This window comes from Abramis brama, assembly GCF_963993115.1.
Source record: "Abramis brama genome assembly, chromosome: 20".
NCBI classification, from domain to species: Eukaryota; Metazoa; Chordata; class Actinopteri; order Cypriniformes; family Leuciscidae; genus Abramis; species Abramis brama.
In genome coordinates, this window is record NC_139982.1 from 16592108 (window position 1) to 16613514 (window position 21407).

General features: G+C 38.4%; 1 protein-coding gene across 4 annotated transcripts in view; it reads left to right on the forward strand.

Moving 5' to 3' along the window:
• Window positions 1–21407, forward strand: part of tjp1b (tight junction protein 1b) — a 126568-nt gene that overhangs the window by 13992 nt on the left and 91169 nt on the right. For 2 of the 4 annotated variants that reach the window (XM_084094107.1, XM_084094108.1), the window contains exons 1-2: window positions 9765–9989; window positions 21282–21323. In XM_084094107.1, the coding sequence (XP_083950233.1) occupies window positions 9892–9989; window positions 21282–21323 (140 nt within the window). In that variant the 5' untranslated portion in view covers window positions 9765–9891. Of the gene's footprint in view, window positions 1–9764; window positions 9990–21281; window positions 21324–21407 lie in introns of those variants that run through there. The other 2 variants (XM_084094105.1, XM_084094106.1) reach the window with 1 other exon arrangement.

The following is a 21407-nucleotide window of genomic DNA, read 5'->3' on the forward strand; positions in this document are numbered from 1 at the left end:
TTTCACTTCAGGCCCCTTTTTGAGGCATTAAAAGCACTGTAAGCAAAATTCAAAGAAAAGTGATTAAGATTTTGCTCATTTACAGGCTAATGGTCGAAGTAGCCACCATCTTACGAACTTCACATGCACTTTTCCGATAGTCTGATCAAAGGTCTGCTTTCGGTTACGATTTCATGCTACATTTCACTCCAAGGCTCTTTTTGAGGTGTTAAAACCACCATAAGAAAGACTTTGTCTAACAAACTGTCATGTCTGCTGTGCAGATGTTTTGATCTGTGTACGGTTGGTTAAGAAGCATCTCATGCTACGTTTCACTTAAAGCCTCTTTCTGAGGTATTAAACCCAGCATCAGCAAAAAAAAAAAAAAATTTAATTGCAAAATTTTGATTATCTTTTATTTTAATATTTTTTATTTTTTCATTAAAATTTTAGTTTAAGTTTTAGAACTTTTGTTATGTGCTCAATCATTTTTATTAATTATATATATATATATATATATATATATATATATATATATATATATATATATATATTATATATATACTATTTATTTCTTTTTATTTCAGTTTTAGGTTTAGTCATTTTAGCTCTTCAACTTATTTAATTTAAGTTGTCGAGACACAATTTCTCATTATCGGAAACAGGAGTTACGATAGTCTTTTCTTCCTTATTGTGACGTATATCCGTGTGAAACGGCTTCTTGAAGAAGAAGAAATGTTGGGCGGGACTTGATTTTGTCCATTGAGGATTGATTGGATTGTTGTGGTTTGCTATTGGTCAATCTCAAATGAGTGACAGGTTGATCCCGCCCTCATGCCAGTAAACACATCATCAGAGAAGAGAAGTTAAGTCACTGCAAGAGGGAGGGGAAATTATTTTGATTAAAGATTATAAGGGCACATGAATTAAAAATATAATGATGTGCACGGATAAATCATTTATAAAAAATACTGCAATATTCCATAAAAAACAAGAATTGTCCATTTTGATTTCATGGTAACTTTAACATTTTAACAATATTGTTCAATTGGATTTTTTTTTTTTTTTCAGACAATTGTGTTTAAATAGTTGAGACAAATTTTGGGAATTCTGCTGGTCTAACATGGGCTTTTATGTAGTTTGAAGTTATTCATATTTCTTAGTATTTGTGACTCAAAGGTCCTGTAAATCGTTAACATTTTTGAAATGTAATGCCGGGTTCAGACTACAAGATATCCGCCTGATTTTGGCACAATCCATTTGACGTAGGGTTTCGTGGTGATTTGTAAACGACAATACGCGCCAGGACGCAAGAATCGATAATTTTGTCATAGTGGACATTGACCAATAGGAGCGGAGAAGCTCTTCCGTACACAGCTTTCAAACATGCCGAAACAAAAGAGACGAAGGTATTGGTGCTGTTACGTGGGATTATGCAATGGAGGAAAGGTTCGTGGAGCTATGGCAACAAAAAAGAGACAAATGCTGGCAAACAATTGCGGAGGTGCTTCAGCAACATGGTGAGTACATTTACTACTGGCTAAAAATAAAAAAATAATTAATTTAAAGGGGACCTATTATGCCCCTTGTCACAAGATGTAAAATAAGTCTCTGATGTCCCCAGAGTGTGTATGTGAAGTTTTAGCTCAAAATACCCAACAGAATTTTATTTACAGCACGTTTAAATCATCATTTTTTGGGTCTGTGAAAAACGCACTGTTTTAGTGCTTCTCCTTTAATGCTAATGAGCTGCTGGTTCACGGCACAGGGGGCGGAGCCTAAGCAGCCGCGATCAGAGCCAGAACAGGGAAGATGATAATAATAAAACAGACAGTCACAGTAATGGTGTTCATTTCGACCATAAAAATGCCTACAGAGTCAGAGAATATATGCTGTATGGAGTTGGAACAGGTATAGTTTAGTTTAATTACGATTATAACCTATTTGGCATTGCTTGTATACACTATTAATGCAAGCCTGCTGTAGGACTCCGTCTGACAATCTGAATTGTCTAAATGATGACACAAAAATATACTGATGAGTTTAATAAAGTTTACTGTATGTCACACAAAAGATGAAGCATTAGAGCTGAGTAAACAGTATAAGAAGTGCATAAGTAACTTACATAAATTTCTGTAGAGTTGAGGGAGCATTTTCTTTGAAAACAAAATGAATCCACCTCGTCTTCAGTGGCTGGCAGATTTCAAGAGTAAATAGAGAGAGCTATGTGAATGAATACATCCAGCTACAACACCTTCAACGCTTGGGAGATGCTTCGACGCTTCTCGTGAGTGCATTGCTGCAGCAATGACGGATGTGTACAACTCGCAGTGAACTCGATTAGGGCGGGTCTAAGTTATAACGGCAGTGTCAGTCAACACTCGTGGGCGGGGCCTGTGGCTTTAGTGACATCACTAAAGCCACAGGCCCCGCCCACGAAACAGGTCGTTTGGAGAGACTGCTTATGATTTATGGGGATTTAAAAAAAAGGAGTGAGTGGATTTTTATCACTGTAGGGTGGTTGTGTACACACACTGCCAACACACATTTATGTCCAAACACCATACAAAAGTGAATTTTGCATTATAGGTCCCCTTTAAAAAACAAAAATTTAAGTTTTTAGACTGCCCATACTGTCCTCTTCGTGCTTTCTTTCTTCTTCTTTGGCCTGTTCTGATGCCAAGACAGCCAGTGTAAAACCACTGATCTATATAATGACTATAATGTCATTCTATATAGATCAGTGTGTAAAACACACCGCTTCGGTAGCCATTGTTTTTTTACCTGTTGTCAGTCGCTAGTTCCGCCTTCTCGATGACATCACGCACACGGCAAGCGATGATTGGTCGAGAAGCAACGTGAAGTCTGACATGTTTCTTGTCCACAACCATTTACCACAACCAGTCTATGTCCACGACACGACAATAATTTAGGGGTCAAAATCGCATAATCTGAGACTGTAACTATTGTAACAGACAAAAATATTGTGTAGCTTGAACCCGGCATAATCTACTGGCTAAAGTAGTAAACATGTCTGTGTACTTTAAGTGAATACGTTTCTATGCAGTCAAGTAAGGAACATTTCATGTTACGTTTCACTTAAAGCATTATTTTGGTCGGAAAATACATTTAGCTTGTTTTGTCGTGTAACCAGTAAACTTGTTATGCAATATAATTAAACATGTAACCATTTTCTCTCACATGAAGCCTACTTTGCTGATGCTAAATCAAATTGCTCAACTTTTGGTTGCAAATATAATGCTAGGCTGTGTTTTGCTTCACGCCCTTTTCCATGGTTGAAAAAGCTAAATAAGCTAAATATAATGAAATATGTTTGTTTAATGTGCGAGATTTTTCTTGTTTAGTGGTCTAACCATTGAATATCTTAACTGGTGGTGGAAAATACCATTAAATGTGAGCTTTTAGTGTTTTATTTTTCTCTCTCAGGACTGCTTACATCCCAGCCGTGGTGAATTCAGTTTATTATTGGTTAAAAATAACCAGGCTGAAATCCTTGTCTGTCAGGTTAGCAAAGATAAGAAGAGGAGAGAGGGGAAGAATAGTGCGGCTGGGTTACGCTACAGCTGACGGATGACTCACCTCAAAGCACACAGGGAAAAAGCACTGCGACAGCGCTGATGTGCCACTTGAAGTGTGTGTTTAAAGAGGAAAAAATAGTGTGTGTGTTAGTTTCACGCATGCAGAAGTGTTGTTGTTTGAATATGTTACTGTGTTAGCACTGTTTGAACTGAATGTGTTTGGCTGTGTATGTGCGTTGGGATGGACGGTGCATGCGCTCCCATGTGCATATGTAGGAACCTCCCTCTCTTGTGTCTCCAAGTCTGTCCTCTCTCCTGGTGCAGTGAGCTCATGTGTGAAGGACCGCCTTTTTTTTTTTTTTTTTTTACTTCATTTCTCCTCTTTGCTCGCTTGTGAAAAGTCATAAATCACGCCGCCCCAGCTGGAGAGGGTTCTTGCAGCTCGGGTCCAACTCTCCCTCCTTGGGGAACGAGCTTTGAATCATATAACCCCTTCCTGGACCCACATTTTTTTCTGTTTGTGGAAGACCAGAGAAGGAGGGCACTCCTAACTTGTCCTATTTCATGGACACACGCTCCACATCATGCTGGTGTAGTTACCACCACACTGGGCTTGGGGAAGAAAGGTCCTTGACCAATTTAGATTGCTGGGTGTCCTGAAATAGATCTGTGAATGTTTGAATTTGTGTCCTATATAGAGGGAATGAGATGGTGTCCCGTACAAACGTCTGTTGGGAGAAGGGATGGGTTATATATTGAATGTTGCATTTTGCTGGTCATATATAATTAAAGGCAGGGTAGGTGATTTGTTCCAGAATTTATTTATTTTTATTCTTTTTGAAAGTCTCTTCTTGATAGCAATCACTAAGTTAAGTGGTCTAAATGTATTTATATGTAGCCTATATATATATATCGTCTGTGCAAGGCATAGCACCATACCATTTTTGTCCAATCATTGCAACGATATGATGTCCTACCTGCCTGTCAACAAGTGTATTTTCATTCCTCCACGCACTTGCTTGCGCAGACATCACGTCATCAGCGCGTTTCATGCTATGCAGAGTTAGACAGACGTCAGTCACAGAGAGCCACAAACAAACAGCAGCCGCCTTTTACAGTTCCTCCTGAACCAAAACAACCAGCTTATGCCACAATTACTGTAATTTGGCAGAGATGGAAACCCGTGACGTTATACTCGGAGTGGTTCATGGCTCAAATGTACGAGTTTCAGTGGCAACACAATCAACGCCGAAATGAATCTGCAGCCGTCAGGTGGTACAATTCAGCGTTCTTTAAGTTGTTTATGTTCATTAGTATTGTAATGTTATGTGCTTTGAAACATTAGGTAGTTTTGACACCGCCTCTCTTGATGGTTTTGTTTGCTTCTTGCTTTGAAAACGCTCTGAAGGGAGGGTGGGATCTAATGCTTTCAAAGCTAGCTCGCTATTGCTAGCCTTTCCGAAAATTGCCTACCCTACCTTTAAGCAGCATTGTGAATATTGCTAGATGTTGTGTTTAAGGCCAAGGATGCCACGATCACATCTATATAACAATAATCGTTCTATGAAAAGTCTAAAAGTCTATGAGAATAGGAAAGTCCACACCACAACTTCACTCTTAAAAGAAAACGTTCTATAGTATACGCTACACTATTACGCCTAATGAGTAATGTGTGTGTGTGCGTGCATGTGAAATGATAGTGCTGCAGTAAAAAGTGTCTCATGCTCAAGAAGCATTAGGCCGCCAGACTGCAGAAACTGTTTTGCATGTCCTTTTAGCCATCAATATCACCAATGCAGAAATGTTACACATCATGTCATTCTGTTCTGCAGAATAATAGTAAATCAGTTGCACTAACACTGTGATCCGATACGTTTGCTAGCTTCCTGTGCTGATATATGTGACCCTGGACCACAAAACCAGTCTTATGGGTAATTTTTTTAAAATTGAGATTTATACATCATCTGAGAGCTGAATACATAATCTTTCCATTGATGTATGGTTTGTTAGGATAGGACAATATTTGGCCGAGATACGAAAATCTGAAAATCTGGAATCTGAGGGTGCAGAAAAATTGAAATATTGAGAAAATCGCCTTTAAATTTGTCCATTTCTATTGGCGATTGTGCTGCATCCACTCACAAAAATAAATGTTTTATATAAATGTTTTATATATTTAAGGTGGGAAATTTACAAAATATCTTCATGGATCATGATCTTTACTTAATATCCTAATGATTTTTGGCATAAAAGAAAAATCAATAATTTTGACCCATACAATGTTTTGTTGGCTATTGCCACAAATATACCCGTGCGACTTAAGACTGGTTTTGTGATTCAGGGTCACATATACACCATATATCATTTCAAATATGTAATTTCTGGAACTCGATTATGTTTTTAAACAAAGCTTTAAAGGTTTTAAGTATGAATTCCAGTACAAATCATTTGAGACTACAGAAATGTTCATACGCCAACAAGCTGTCAACATCTCTTTTAGGAGTTTCAGTCACTACAGAGCACAGAGTTGTATAAAAACAGTATGCCATCTATTTATTCTTTGTCTTCATTCAGATGTCATTGTTTGAATGCAAGCCCATTTTCTGCATGTCACGGATAATTGGTCTCCTTTGATAATTGGAGATGAAGCACTGGTGCACGATTCAGTGCGTTGACAGCGCTAGTGACGTCACCAACATAATTACAATCTACCTGCACAAGATTCAGCACCAACTCTTTGTGTTTTATCTAGCCCATTATCCTGCACATATCCAGCACATTCATCGTTGCACATTACATCAAAAAAGATTAGCTTAAGAACTGGGTGATCTAAATTATGTGCGGAACGCTGTCTTGATAGTGACAGTGTAAGCATCATTGCAGCCATGTCCAAGAATAGACCCTGGGTAAATGAAAATGGGAATCACTGCACATTAGCTCTCAGTCTGTCTGAAAAGTAAATTATTCCCCAAACAGAATTTGGCCAAATTGAACATCCCACATTGAAATCAAATGAAGCAGAAGCTACATTCTCTCTGGTTAATTTTGAGCTAGAGTATGAGTGGATGTTGCAATGGTGTTTATTGCAGTGTCACGGCTGCTCTCCGGTTATTACATGAACATGCATTTTTTGATTCGGTAGCACTTTATTTTACAGTCCTGTTCCATTGGACATACAATGTACTTATTATAGTTATTATAATAACTGTGTAATAAACCTACCCTTAAAACGAACCTTAAGCCATGTTGTTGCCTTACCCAGTACTTTCTTAGGTAAGAATACTGTAAATACACGTAAGTGCACATACTGTAAAATAAAGTGCAACCCTAGATTCCTTTGCATTAACTCCATTTAGACATTACATTGTCATGAATGAGGCACTGCAGCATTTTATCATGATACTGTACCTAAAGCAAAATCAACACAATTAAATACTTGCAACACAATTAAACCAATAAATAATAATATATTCTAATAATAAATAAAACATATTTATTTGTCATATTATGAGCCTGAATTCTTGGAAAGGTTGTAAGTATTTTTCGTAACAGAAAACCATTAAATGCAATGATTTAAAAAGGTTCAGAAAGATTAATAGATTTCTGTAAATAAAAAGTTGTGAAATTGCCTTTACAATAATTGAATTGTATATAATGTCATCTTAATGTATCTACTACAATATCTCATACAATAATGAACTATATTATTTGGTAGAATAATTATTTATTGAGATTATTAACCCTTAAATGCATGAATGTTTCGCCAATCATTATTACATATTTGGGTCTTTAGCGACCCAGATCTATATCTGGCACGGATGAATCTCTACCTGTCGCTTCTGTAATTGTTAGAGAAACAATTACAGAAGAATAAAATAAAGCATATTTTGTTATCTTTTGGAGCTTGGAAGGGTTCAGTTTGAGCAGGTGTTTTATACCATCATCACTGTCCTCATCAGAGCTCATTTCCCAGTACATTCAGCATCTGGCTCATATTCGCCATCTCAAACATATTCTCAAAACTATCATTTTCAACATCTTCGAAATCAATATTTTGATCGCTGGCAGCTTCTTCACCAGATCAAGTGACAGTGACAGTAATATTTGACTGCATTCAGTACTTCTGCAGTAAATCACTGAGCCATTTCAAGTTTTGCTGATACTTCCTATCCTTTTGTTTTCTGCCTGCGGTAACTATGAGTGAAACGTCACTTCATCATTGTGTATCAGACACTGCCACCTTGTTGAATAAAGGTGAACTGCACTTATTCAGTCATCAAAGATTAAATTATTGTTGTACAGAAAAAACACATACACTGTTACACACCTCGGGTCATTAATGACCCTATACAATTTTTTTACCGAAAAAAGGCATTATTTTATTATGTTTTTCTTGTTAAATTGTTTATAATTAATTGATTGAGGAATACCAAGAAGGTTGTAATGTAACTATACAAAATGAAAGAGGAGGAGGGTAGTGAATGACGTCCCGGGTCACTAAACACTCGAGGTATGCGTTTAAGGTCAAATTACTTTTGAATTGATTTTTTAGTTAAATTTGTGCTGATTATTTTCAACTATTTTGTATTTTTACAATATGTACTTATGAACATTCAACGTTTCACAGGGCTTATGGCAGTTCCGCTTCACATTGTGCCAGCAACACTATAGGCAAGGCCTTTGCTTTATTAAGCCCTCTGTTTGACCACTATAAGAGAGCATTTCATTTTAGTCATAGTTGGATGGTCTATTTAAGCACCTTGACACAGTTTTGTGAAGGTCATTGTGCACATGATATATATATTTATATAGGGCACATATGCAAATAATTTTTGCAATACATATAAATAATAGGGATGTAAAAACTATTTAAAGAGTGGTAGACACACATCGAGATATGCTTTCTAAGTAGTGTTTTAGTGTTATGCCCTTACCATAACTGTATCTTTTTTAGCATTTAAAGGGTATAATACACCCATATTCGGAAAATAACAATAATAATAATTTGCCTCCCTCAAGCCATTTCAAACCCATATTGACTTTCTGTCTTTTGTGGAACACAAGACAACAAATGTCTTTTTTTGTACTGGTCGCACATTATGTAGTGAAAATGAATGACGACTGAAGGTGTCAAGCCTCAAAAGGACACAAAACAGAGGTCTTTGTGTTCTGTGAACTACGTCTTCTAAGCCATATGACAGACCAAATTTTTTTGAGTTATTTATTGAGATCAGTCCAACTCATGAACAAATCATTCAGTGATTCGTTTCCCAAAAGCATACGTATGCAGGAACCTATGATTGAATCAGACATTTGGACATTAAGCAAAATAAAGAACAAAAAAGCAAATTATTCCTCAGATGTTCATTATGTAGGCTAATTTGAACAACGGATGTGCAACAAAGGTTCCTATGGTTTCAGGAAACTAGCCAAATTCTCCAATGATGGTAGTTAAGCAACAGATGTTGTTGTGCAGAAAATTCACCCCAGATCATTATTGTGAAGTGGAGAAAATTATTTATTAAAAAGATTCATTCACAAGTAAAATATTGCATGAACAAACCAAGGAGAGAATGGATACCGAAGAAATTTGGTGAATAACAACTTTAAATTTTAGACACACAAAAATAGTCATATGGACTACTTTTTGCAATGTTTTTGTCCCCATTCTTTGTTATTGTATGGAAAAGAGTGACTAGTACATTATTCAAAACTTCTCCTTCGCAGAAAAACGAAAGCCTTACGTTTATGTGGAAATCACGCAATTGCTGTGCTTCTTGGCGTTTTTGTGCTATATTCCAAAATATGTGAATGGAAACATAGCTAATGATGACAAGATTTTAATTTTTGGGTGAGCTGTCCCTTTAAGTCACCCCCTCCAAACTCCACACACACACACATATACACACAAACACACACCTACACAGACTCCCCTAGCTAGCTACCTTACGCACGGACGCTGCAGCGCGCGCGAGAGAGAGAGACACAGACAGAAGAGAGAAAGGGAGAGAGAGAGAGTGAGCGAGCGCGCGTTCTAAGCAAAGTGGCAGCACGCGCGAGTGGCGGGAAAAGAATGCCCATCTCGTGACTAATAACGAATGGATTGGCGCGCTTTCCGTTCTTAGAGGTAATACGAGCAGACTGTCATTGTAGTGATGGGTGGCAGCGGCGTGCTCCCTCGCGGGGAGTGTTTTCCCTGTCAGTGCTGCTACTGCTGCTGGAAATGGCGCTGTGATGTTCAACAAGGAAGACGCAGTTGAAGCCGATGCCAGGGAGTAGGAGGAGAAGGAGGAGAGAATAAAATTGTTATTATTAGTAGTACCTGCGCTTCTGGTGCGGATTTTTGTGTTTCAAAAAAGCGGTGAACAGTACCATGGTGAATTACCAGAAATACATTACTGTAATGCAGCTGGCTCTAGGGGTGACTGCCATCAACAGAGAGCGTAGCCTGCCTCCCAGAAAACATATGTGGTGAGTATATATATACTGATATATATATATATATGTATGGATGTGTGAGGGGGCTATTCGGCATTGCAGCTTGCTGGGAAGAAAGACTGTCATGTCCATTTACTTTATAACCATGTAAATGTTACATTTGGATATGTAAATCTTGTTGACGGACCGCATGCAGGCTACGTGAGCAAAGTTTGAAGCAAGGCTTGTGTGTTCATAAAGCTTTTTGTGTAGTCAACATACTGTAATCCTTTTCACTGTTGTGTCATTTCATTCATTATTCACTCTACTACAAACCCAAGCATGTTACACCATTCATATGTGTATGTCTACTATGTGCACTTTCAAATTAAATAAAAAAGTTAAGGCATGGACGTGTTTCTTTGCATTGATTTATTTGTGTGTGTTTTCTGTCATTGTCACTGTGTGTTCTTGTTAAGTTCCTCATTCATTTCCATTCATAATGGTCACTCGTGCGCCTCCTCCAGCACTTCTTATTGTGCTTCTGGAATGACCACAGGATTACACTTTGAGTTGAATAGACGACACAGCCGTTAATTAACTTGCGTTGGTAGCTATCTCCATTTTCATGTGAGATAAGCGTGAATGTCACCTCTAGACTCACGTCAGGTCAGTAGGTTTTAGATTTTCACAAGGTCAGTATACAAAAAACCAACATACACCGATGCTCGGATCCTCTCCATAGGTTTTCAATAAGATCCTGACCTTCTTGATTATTGATTGGAGATTTTCTTTAATCTCAAACCTCTTTCAATGTACATCTTTGGGCCACGATGATTTTATTTTTCCGTGTCAGAGCTGGATATAATCACATTTCATTCTCATAATTACCATATTCCACAGTGTCATCACGTCATCATACTCCTTTTTATTACTTTGCAGTCTTGAAATAAACAGGAAATTGGAGTGTATTGAGAGGCTCACAATAGATCGAATTTTAAGTTGAGAAATGTTGATTTGTCATTAGGACTGAGGGTTTTTCAGTGTGTTCTCTGAGCTCGGCATATATATAGCAGATTTACTCGGCCGCTAAATAAAGATTCTTTATTAGCATTTATGGTTCCATGATGAACTTTTAACATCCAGGGAACCTTTTCATTGCACATAAGCCTCTTTATAGTGGAAAAGGTTCTTTAGATTATTCAAATGTTCTTCACAGAAGTTCACACTAAAAAGGGGGTTCTTTTAAGAACTGTTTACTGAAAGATTATTTGAGGAACCAAAAATGTTTTTTCTCTGGCATCACTGCGAAAACCTCCTTTTGGAACCTTTATTTTTAAGCATGTATGAGGTTAATGGGGCAAAAAGATTCTCTGAGGCACACGCCAAAAAATCAAAGGGAATATAGAGTGAATGTGATAGAAAATGTTCTAATGCTAATGTAAAGTAAAACATGCAGTTAGCATAGCAAACATAAGGTCTTTGTTGTAATTGCATTGAAAAAAAAAGTATCAAATGTTATCCTTGAAGTGCTTTTATAAGTAAAGTTCTGTTTGCAGATGGTCGGCCGGTAATGATTCAACATCCGTAGGCATTTTGTGCCCCTTGGGGTCAGTAAAGGTTGCTAATTTGAGTGTTGCATGCTGGGTAATTCATTTGTAACTAATTAGGAGCAAGTTGAAAGTACCCAGATTTTTCATCTTGTTTTCATTGTCATTAAGAGTACCCCTGGCTCTTGTAGCAGCCTGCTCTCTCCGTTAGGTTTATTTTGTAAGATTTTCCCCTTAAATTGAGGTCAGCTTGTTTTGCTTCATGTCAGCACATCGCAATAGTTGACGCTTAAAGGAGAACCAAAGCTATTACGAGGAGCCACGTGCGCTACATCAGAGCAACAAATCAACCAAGCAAGTGAATGTAATTTACTGTCGAGATTAGGTACTTAACTCAACAAGCTCCATATAACTATAAAACTTGCCCAATCCACATAAATCCAGAATGATGATGAGGCACCTAAACCCTGAGCGATGTCACTACGATGTTTGGATGTTGGTACTCAGCTTGTTTGAGTTACGGTTAATTATTCATGGATTTTGAAACATGACATCGCTCCAGTTTACAGGAACGTTCTCACCTCACAGCTGTTGTTGGATTTGCGTCACATGTAAACAAAGTCGCATTACAGTAAATTAAACAAACTGATTTAAAATATTTAAATCTAGATCATTTCCAGGTCACATTTCACCCCATATCAAGAGAAAAAAAATTCTACTGTAACATTTACATTTATGCATTCAGAAGTCTAAAGTGACTTACAAAAATTCATTAAGGAGCCAAGAATATTCGTATTTCAATTGTTATTCTCATTACAAAAATACTGTAAAATCATTGTATTTTAGTGATTTAAAAAATATTTCAATTGGTCATAAGGCAGTTGGTCATTTTGTTTTCAATGGCTAAAATGGTCATTGGTCATTTTGTTTTTTAGCATTATGGTAATTAAAATGGTTCAAATTTAGTTTGCATTACGGTAATGAGAAGCATAATCCATTGCAAGCATTTTATAGTGCTGAAAATAGGCTTAATTTCCATTTTTGTGAGATAAGTGTGAATGTCTTTAAATTTTTGTTTTCTTTTGATTTCAGTGTAAAATGTGACCCAGACATGTTCTTCAGAGCTTGATAGTGATTAGTTGTTGGGAGAATTATGGATATCACATCTTGCTTACTATAAAGGATTCTCATTAATGTTAAACAGTTTATTTTACCTTGCTACTTAAATACTGTAATACAAGATGCTTTTTTTTAGATAAATCTGAAATTTAAGGCATTTAAATGACAAATAATTGTTTTATGGTTTTGGGTTTTTTCCAGGTTTTTTCCAGCATTACGGTAATGAGATTATGAGATAATGAGAACTGTAGAGGGAAATTTACCTCAATTTGCCCAAAAAATAATGTAATAATGCAATACATCTGTCAGCGTTGGTTGCAACAAAGATGATGAACGGCAGTATCTAATTGCAGCAGTTGTGACTTTTATTAAACTCAAAACAAAATACTAGGAATACTCAAACTAGACCATGAACAGAACAACCGGATTAAAGCGTCTAGAACAAACAAACGAACTGAACAAAACACAGGGCTTAAATACCAAAGCAAACTAATCAACAAATGAACAATAGAATGAGCAAATGATAATCACTCAAACTCAGGAAACAGAACTAAAACCCACCCAAAACACACATAAAACATGGGCTGTGTTTGAAACCCCCCCCCCCCCCATACCCTCATTCACTAATCACTATTGCCTACATTTGTCCACTGTATAGTCCACTTGAAGGAGTGAATAAAAACATAGCAAACTAGCAGCAATGACATATATATATTGAACTCTGTCATGGAAACTAGCATGTATAAACCTTAAGTAAACAATTTAGAAATCAATTAAAAATGTATACCTGTATGATATTACCCACATTGGACCAGCGGTTTGGAAAATGGATGATTCAGCTGCAGGCGCCATCTACTGGCGGGACACAGGAAATAATTCGGCACAACCCTCACAGTGCATTATGGGTATTATCTAGCCGTTGAGTCCACATCAGTTGTACACTCGTTATTGTGGTGCATTTTGGGGTTTGAATGAGTGCACTAGATAACGTCCACTATGGTTTCGTATGTCCCCTCAAATAGTGCCCAATTTAAGGGTATATATAGGGGACTAAAATAGGCTTCATGTGCATTAAGTAAAATTGAATTCCTTTCTTTTGATTTTGGGGTGGAATGTAACCCTGATATTTTCTTGACAGTCATTAATTAAAAAAATTTGGATATCAGATTTTGCATACTTAGTATGAAAGAGCATTCAGAATACTAGAGACCTTTCTCTGAATTCTGACCAGAGAATGCTTAAGAATTTCTCGTCTTTGAGAGTTGCTACATTCGATTTGTTTCTAGGTGAGCCTCCCTTCCTGTGGTTAAAAATCTGTCCACTTTCACCCAGAAGACGTCAGGATCAATCCAGGAAAAGAGGTAAAAGGAGAAACATAGCAGAAATGAGTTCTCATGAGGCAAGTGAAGATTGCTTTAAAGGACCCTTGTGGATGATAATGGTTAGGCAACATGCTTCGGGTTTTTGCTGTAGGCTATAGGATATCAAACGATTGCCTCAAATATGAAACATGGCTGCGTAAATATTTAGTAACTTGATCAGCTGACTCTGTGGGACGTGACTGTAATAAACCACGTCTCATTTATCTTTAATCAAATAAAATGTCAGATGCCTCTACAACCACTCTGTCAGGGCTCTTCATTTCTGGCCACCCTTAGTGTTCATTACCAGAGATTTAATAGAAATGACATTTCTAAACCTTCAGTATCGCCCGTGATGAGTGGAAAAAAAGGAAGTTCAAAGAAGAGTCTTGGAAACACAGCAGATGGTCTACTTCCCCCGCAGTCGTACAAACTATTCCAGAGCTTAGCTTTAACCTGGCGTAATGAAATAGGCGACAGTTGCCCACCCCGAGGCTTCTTTACACGTGCTTTTTAGCATTTACACACTCTTTTAAACGTGAGCCAAGTGCGTGTTTGACTGACGGAAGCCACAGAGTTCAGAAGAGGCATCTCGATCACGTTTCATGCTAATCTCTGGCTTTCCCCGCACGATTTTCGCCCCTCCTCTCCAATAGACAAGAAAAGCACTGAATGAGACTCTGTAAGTACCATCAAGCCAAATAAACGTCTTTGTCTTCACTTTCATCTCCATCCAGAGTGATTTTTTTACTTCATTAACGGTTGACGGATGTACACCAAGAGCCTGCTAGCCCTCTCTAGTAGCCTCAGCAGGACACACACGACTGTATTTGTTCCTGGCTCTCGCTTTGGTGCCCTTGGGCTATACTGTGCTGGCTGAAGAGAAAATCATATTAACGTTTGTGATAATGGCAGCAAAGATAATTTTGATGTTAGTCGTAGTGGTCAGCATTGCCTATTTGTGTCTAAACTGTTCTACTGACTTGGGGCCCAATGTTAACGTAGATATTGACTTGCTGATCAAGCAGTATCCTTTGCTTCTATATCTAATAGCTTTATGAGGCACATGCAGTAGGAAGATGTCGGTGGACCGCACAAACTAGCCAAGTTGATTATAGACCTTTTCGAAGGCTTTTGTTTTGTGGCTGTAATAGATTGCCTGGACACTCAGTTGTAAATGGCTGCATATGAAAGCTTAGGCAGCTGCTCTATCAGGCAATGAGTCAAGTAGGTACCATTTTTATTTTTTAACTCAACTGTCACCGAATCAAACTTACAGGATTGTGGGATATCATAGGCAGCGAAGGACACATCTATGCTGCTTTCAAAAATCGATCAGAAGAAGGGTTCCCACTAAACAGGATGTGACTGGAGCCTTAGATTCAGATGTCCCTAGTTGCCTTTCTACCTCCTTGTGATCCCTGCGGAGGCATCATTTTTCATCTTTCGGATGAAGCTTTTGGTGTCCCATCATAAATGCATAATGCTAATCACTTTCAGTCGAAATTATCATTTAAAAAATGCACTTTGCTCTGAAACTTTGAATGTACGTAAAACAAGTACTTGTTTGTACAACTGTGCATGTCCCCCAAAGTTAGCATGAATTGTTTTCTTCTAATCTACACCCAGATTTCCGTTTCAGATGAATTATTTTCATGGTTGATAAATAGTGTAAAGAAAATCTTGCTGCACATGTTAGCTATAGCTAGCTTCTTGATTAATAACACTTTTGAGGTGCGTTGTACTTGTGCACTATTCTATGCTGTTTTGTAGTATAAATGGTGTGAGAAGTTAGCCTGGTTCTACCAGACTCTCGTACATTTCATTTGTACAGAGAGTCTGGCCTCTCTCCATTGAGAAACGTTTACTTCCTTGTAGGCGGGTTCTCTGTTAAAGTTCAAAACTATTGGATCTGCCCAGAGTCACTCAGGATCTGCCATAGCCAATCGCTAACGTGTGGTCGTGACGTATGTCATGCGCCGAAACCAAACCGGCCGGAAACAACAAGTCAGAATGATCAGAGGATTATGTTTAGAATAAGATGTCTGTCAACGAGAGCTGCAGGTTTTGTTCATCGAATTTAAGAGTTCAAGGAACAATTGTAAATTCTAAATGTATATTTGACACTAAGGACAGTGATGTATCCAGTCAACTAACAACTAACAACAGTCGAAGCTGGGTCTAATCATTAGGGATAGTTCACTTTGAAATTAAATTTTGGTATGTTTTAGCTTACCTCAAGGGCATCCAAGATGTAGGTGTCTTTTTTTCCGCAGTAGTTTCAATTTTGATATTTTTAGGTCAAACCGTTCTTGTCTGTCAGTCATTTAATGCAGGTCTGTGGTCACTGTCTAAGAGCATGCACAAAGTCCAAATTAAAACAATTCCCCATCGTAAGTACACATTGATGGCCTAAGACACGAAACGAGCGGTTTGTGTGAGAAAACGAACAGTATTTATATCGTTTTTACCTCTTATACACAACCACGTCCAAGTGATCTGAGGGCGCGCGCGCATCCTGGTGTGTGACGTGTACGCAGACTGTTGCATAGATATATACACTAGAAGTCGCCTTGTCTACGGCAGTTCATTGGAACGAATGTCTTTAAGGCGACATCTAGTGTATATATCTATGCCGCTGCGGTCGTTTCGGATCTGCCGCAAATGCTGTGATCACCGTCCAAAAGGTCACGGTCATCGTGCACGCCGAGCTGCCCAGCACAAACTCCTAACTTTTCTGCCTCCTTCACTTGGTCCTCCATTAGTGCAACAAGAGGGGAGACGACAACAACTATCGGCTTTGCATCCCTATCGTTCGCCTCTAGCGGAGTGAGCTGGAAAATCAGACTTTCCCCGAACCCCGTGGGGAGGAGGGCCACAACATCATGGACACCAACAAAACTTAGCAAACATTGTTCTAGCTCCGGCTTTAACTTCTATATATTCGGCAGTTTTGTAACAACGGACCGAATAGCTTTTCTCACGTCTTTCTCCGCTGCCATTACTGAACTCAAACTGACGCACTACATCAACGTCATCGTTCTCAGCCACTCCCTCTGTTCGCTGATTGGTCCTACAAAAAATTGGTTTCTGGAAACCTAAGAATATACAGGAGTCCCAGACGTAGTACTGAAGGAAAATAAAATTGAGCGGAAGTGCGTAGGAGGGCGCAGCCAGGCTAGTGAGAAGTGTGTTCACACTGAAAATTCCAAACAGAAAAAGTGCACTTTAAATACATGGATGATGCACTTATTTAACCGAAAAAACTAAGTATGGAATGCTGGACACTTCATGCACTCAACTGTCGCAGCTTTAATTAAGTAGCGGAGGGGGAGGGGCTATAAGACTCTGATGTTGAAAGACAAAATAAACGTATAAAGTTCATACACTACACGGTTGAGTACATAGTGCATAAGTACATAGTGTATAAGTGCGTCATTTGGGACACAGCTTTGGTTTAATGGTTTAAAGGGTTTACCCAAAAATGAAAATTCTGTCAGTAATTACTCACCCTCATGTTGTTCCAACCCCGTAAGACTTTCGTTCATCTTCGGAACACAAATTAAGATATTTTTGATGAAATCTGAGAGCTGTCTCACTTCTCCATAGGCTGCTTGGTAATTGATATCTGCCAGCCCAGAAAAGGCAGGCACGCTAACAAGGACGCAACCGCTAGCATGCCTCCTGAGGCCAGGGGAGTGAGGTTAACAAACACAGCTCTTACTGGCTGTTACACTCACACCCCTAAACCTCACTCCCATCCGGGTCACGGCACCAAATGTAGCCGGTCCTACTCGACCCACTCCAAGCTGGATTTGAACTGCGGTCTCCGGCGTGGGAGGCCTCTTGAGGCCAGGAGAGTGAGGTTTATATGCACAACTCTTACTGGCCTACGTCCGTTACTCAAAGTATACTTTTTTGACATGAACTTTTACTTTTTATACTATAGAGTTTTGACATGAACGCTTATAGCGCAGGGGTGTCAAACTCAGAGTTGAACTCCAACCCTAATATAACAGCTATTCAACCAGCTAATCAAGCTTTTCGGTATTACTAGAAGCTTCCAACCAGGTGTTTTGGAGCTAGTTGGAGCTATACTCTGCAGGACAGTGGCCCCCCAGGAACTGAGTTTGACACCCCTGGTTTAAGCCCCGGGTATTTTTCATTTTCAGTATTCTGCTCCGTCTCGCGGACAGTTGAGCCTTTCAAAGTATACTCCTTGGCCGTGAGCTTAGAAAGGCGTGTTTTCAAGCTCTCAAATCACTCGCACATGCGTCGTTGTATGTGCACCATACCGCAGGCCCTCCTGATGACAAAAATTTACATCACACGGACCGTTGCAGAACACGGATGGCCGAAGTATACTTTGGGCTTTAGAGTACGCCTTCATCCGAACACATAGCTATACTCCATTTGATAGTGTGCATGAACGCAGGCGCTCAACATGTGCACTAGAAAGTTTCAAGCTTGTCCAGTATTTGCACGAATTCTCTCTCGTACTCGTTTAAACTCGAATGGCGTTTATCTCACTTCGTACAAGCGCTCATCACCACGGGCATCTATAGTTGCTGCGTCTCCAGTAGTTTGGTGTTGTTGTTGTTTCTTTTTCGGCTGTGAAACAATGGCCCGGGCCAGTGTTGCTAACTTGTGGACAGACTAATTAGCGCAAAAAAGCAAGGTGCATGTGAGCGGTATACGCGGTTAGAAATGTACGTACTGCGCATGTACAGTACATAATATACTCCAATTTCACTATATGCATACCCTAGCATATGCATAAAAAAGTATACTTTGGGTTGTTTCACGTCACAGCTCAGAGGATAGTCACTAGTGTATCTCTGTGAATGTTTTTCTGGTGTCAATCAGCCAATTAGCACTGTCAAAATGCCAATTGCTTGTGGCTTAAGAATGATTAGCATTTACAGATCATTAGATTAACTGAAAAATATGTGCAAAAATGGCAGAATTAGAATCGCATATTTGCAATGGATGGAAGTACTAACAGTGTGAACGTAATTTCACCAAGTGCAACATGTTCCTGGATCAACGTTCCAATCTACCAATCAGACTTGAGGGACAAGTTTACAGTTTATATCAAGTTTAGGCTTACAACCAGGGTTAGATGCTTCTACATAAGTGTTATTCACCTATAATTTCCCTCTGATTTTAGGGATAAGTTATGGGTAGGGTTAGGTTTAGGGGTAGGGATAGAGGTGGGACTATGTTTTTGGACAGGAATGTTGTTCCAGGATCAACAAAAGGTGTTGATCCAGCAGGAACATGTCTTACTTGGCATAGCATTGCATGCATATTGTATGTTTCTGGTCTAATGGTATACTCTGTATATGTGCGCACATACAATAAACTTTGTCCTTGAACTCTTTCCCAGATGATTTAAATGTATTTGACTTAAAAAGGTGAACTGAAGGTGAGACTCACTCGGTTTCCTCAGGCCAACATCAACCTCATTGTCAAGTTAATGTCTTTGTCCTTTCATTAGTCTTCCATTCTGTCGTTCTCATTTAACACTCTAAATAACAAATGTTTCAAACGCTTCTTCAATTCTTGCTCATTTTACGATATTCTTGGAAACCAATAGCTAGCAGCAGCCCAGGAGTCTTCCTTAATCTACCACTTAATATGGAAATGAGGTCTCATTTTCATTGGTGCCCCTTCCAGCGCATTGAAACAGAAGATTTGCTGTATTGAATTTCGTTTTGCAGGGTTTTCCAGCAAATCCTCTCCACAAACGTGGTGCGAACGGTCATGGTACACGGCATTCAAATTGCCTCTCCTACTGTACAGGGACTGTGTTTCATCCCACAACAGCTACTGTAAAGCATGTGCTCATGGGGTATTATATAACCTCTCCCCAACCTCTGCTAGGTCAGGTCTTTCCGTTTTATTGCAAAGAGGCATTTTAAGGTGCATGATGTAAACTGAAAATAAAAAGATTTTTAGATTTTATATAGAAACTTACCACACTGAGGTTTTGTGTGAATTTGATTTTGATTTGTTTGGTGCAGTGCTTTCATGTCCTGAAATATAAGTACATTGAATGACATGATCATATGAGACTTCATGAATAATATATAAATCCTGTGGATGGAAGATACTTTGGGGTTCAGACAGAGCAGATGGAGCACTAATTATTAATGAGTAGGAATTAATTAACTGATTTAAATATAAAATGTGGGTGGATTCATGACTAGCATGACCATGGCGATCATTATATTTTGTTTATTGACATCAAACACTGCATTTTGCCTCGGTAGGGTTCGTTGGACTGTTGGTTTTGTGTGCTGTGGGTGCATTCATGGTTGATGGGGCATGATTACACAATATTATCTAAGCTTGGGCTTTTTTTTTGTGAATGAATGTGTGTGATTTGTGTCTAATATGGTGAACGACATATGTGCCACAATAGCTTTTTTTTCATCAAATATCCTTTTTTGCTTTGGAATACGTCACACCGCAGAAGCAAAATGAGTTGTGAATGTCGTTTCATGTTCTGTTTAAACAAAACTGATTTGTTCAGTAAAATGGATCCCCAGTCAGTAAAATGTACTGCATAACCAAATTTGCCTCCCTTTAATGTTTTATGTACAAAGCCTACAGCATTTTCGGTTTCCTTCAGAACTACTTATTGTGCATTGAAATCCAGTAAAGCCCAGTGGGCAAAATGAAAGCCTCTGCAACAATTTTTCCTTAGTTTCAAGCTTTAATATCCCTGTTTCTGTCTTTGATCAACCATAGTCCTGCAAAGAAACTCTTATATCCGACCTAAACATGGCATATTCGAGTTAAGAAAACTGTCCTGACAATTGTATTTTAAACTTGTACATCATAAGAAAAAACCATGATACAGTATTTAATATGACATTTAATATGCTTTTTAGCTCAACCAATTGAATATTTATATGTAGTCGCATTTGGATATTTTGGTGCTTATGTAGTTTAATGCAAATAATCTAAATGTCTTATATTTAAATGTCTTATATTTGATGTATGTATTTCAAGGTGAAATGTATCATTTCTATGCTACTTTTGTCATCAAAAATAATACAGTTCACCCAAAAATGAGAATTCTGTCATCATTTACTCCCCCTAATATCGTTCCAAACCTGCATGACTTTATTTTTTTTCCTGTGAAACACAATATTTCTTCAAAATATATTTTTCTGCGTTCCTCAACGACAGAATTTTCCATTTTTGGGTGAACTATCCCTTTAAATGTGTCTATTTTCACTGCTTTTATTGTTATTTTTTATTGCTGAAAATTAATAGACTCTCTTTCTCTTGTGCTTTAATCTCAGGGTCTTCCCCAAACACGACAAAGACAAATACGGGCCTGCAGTGTAAGCATTTTAAACCCTTTTCACTCCATTTAACTAACGAAACTCCATTGGTTGCGCTCATCTTTCTAATGGAGATTAAATTTA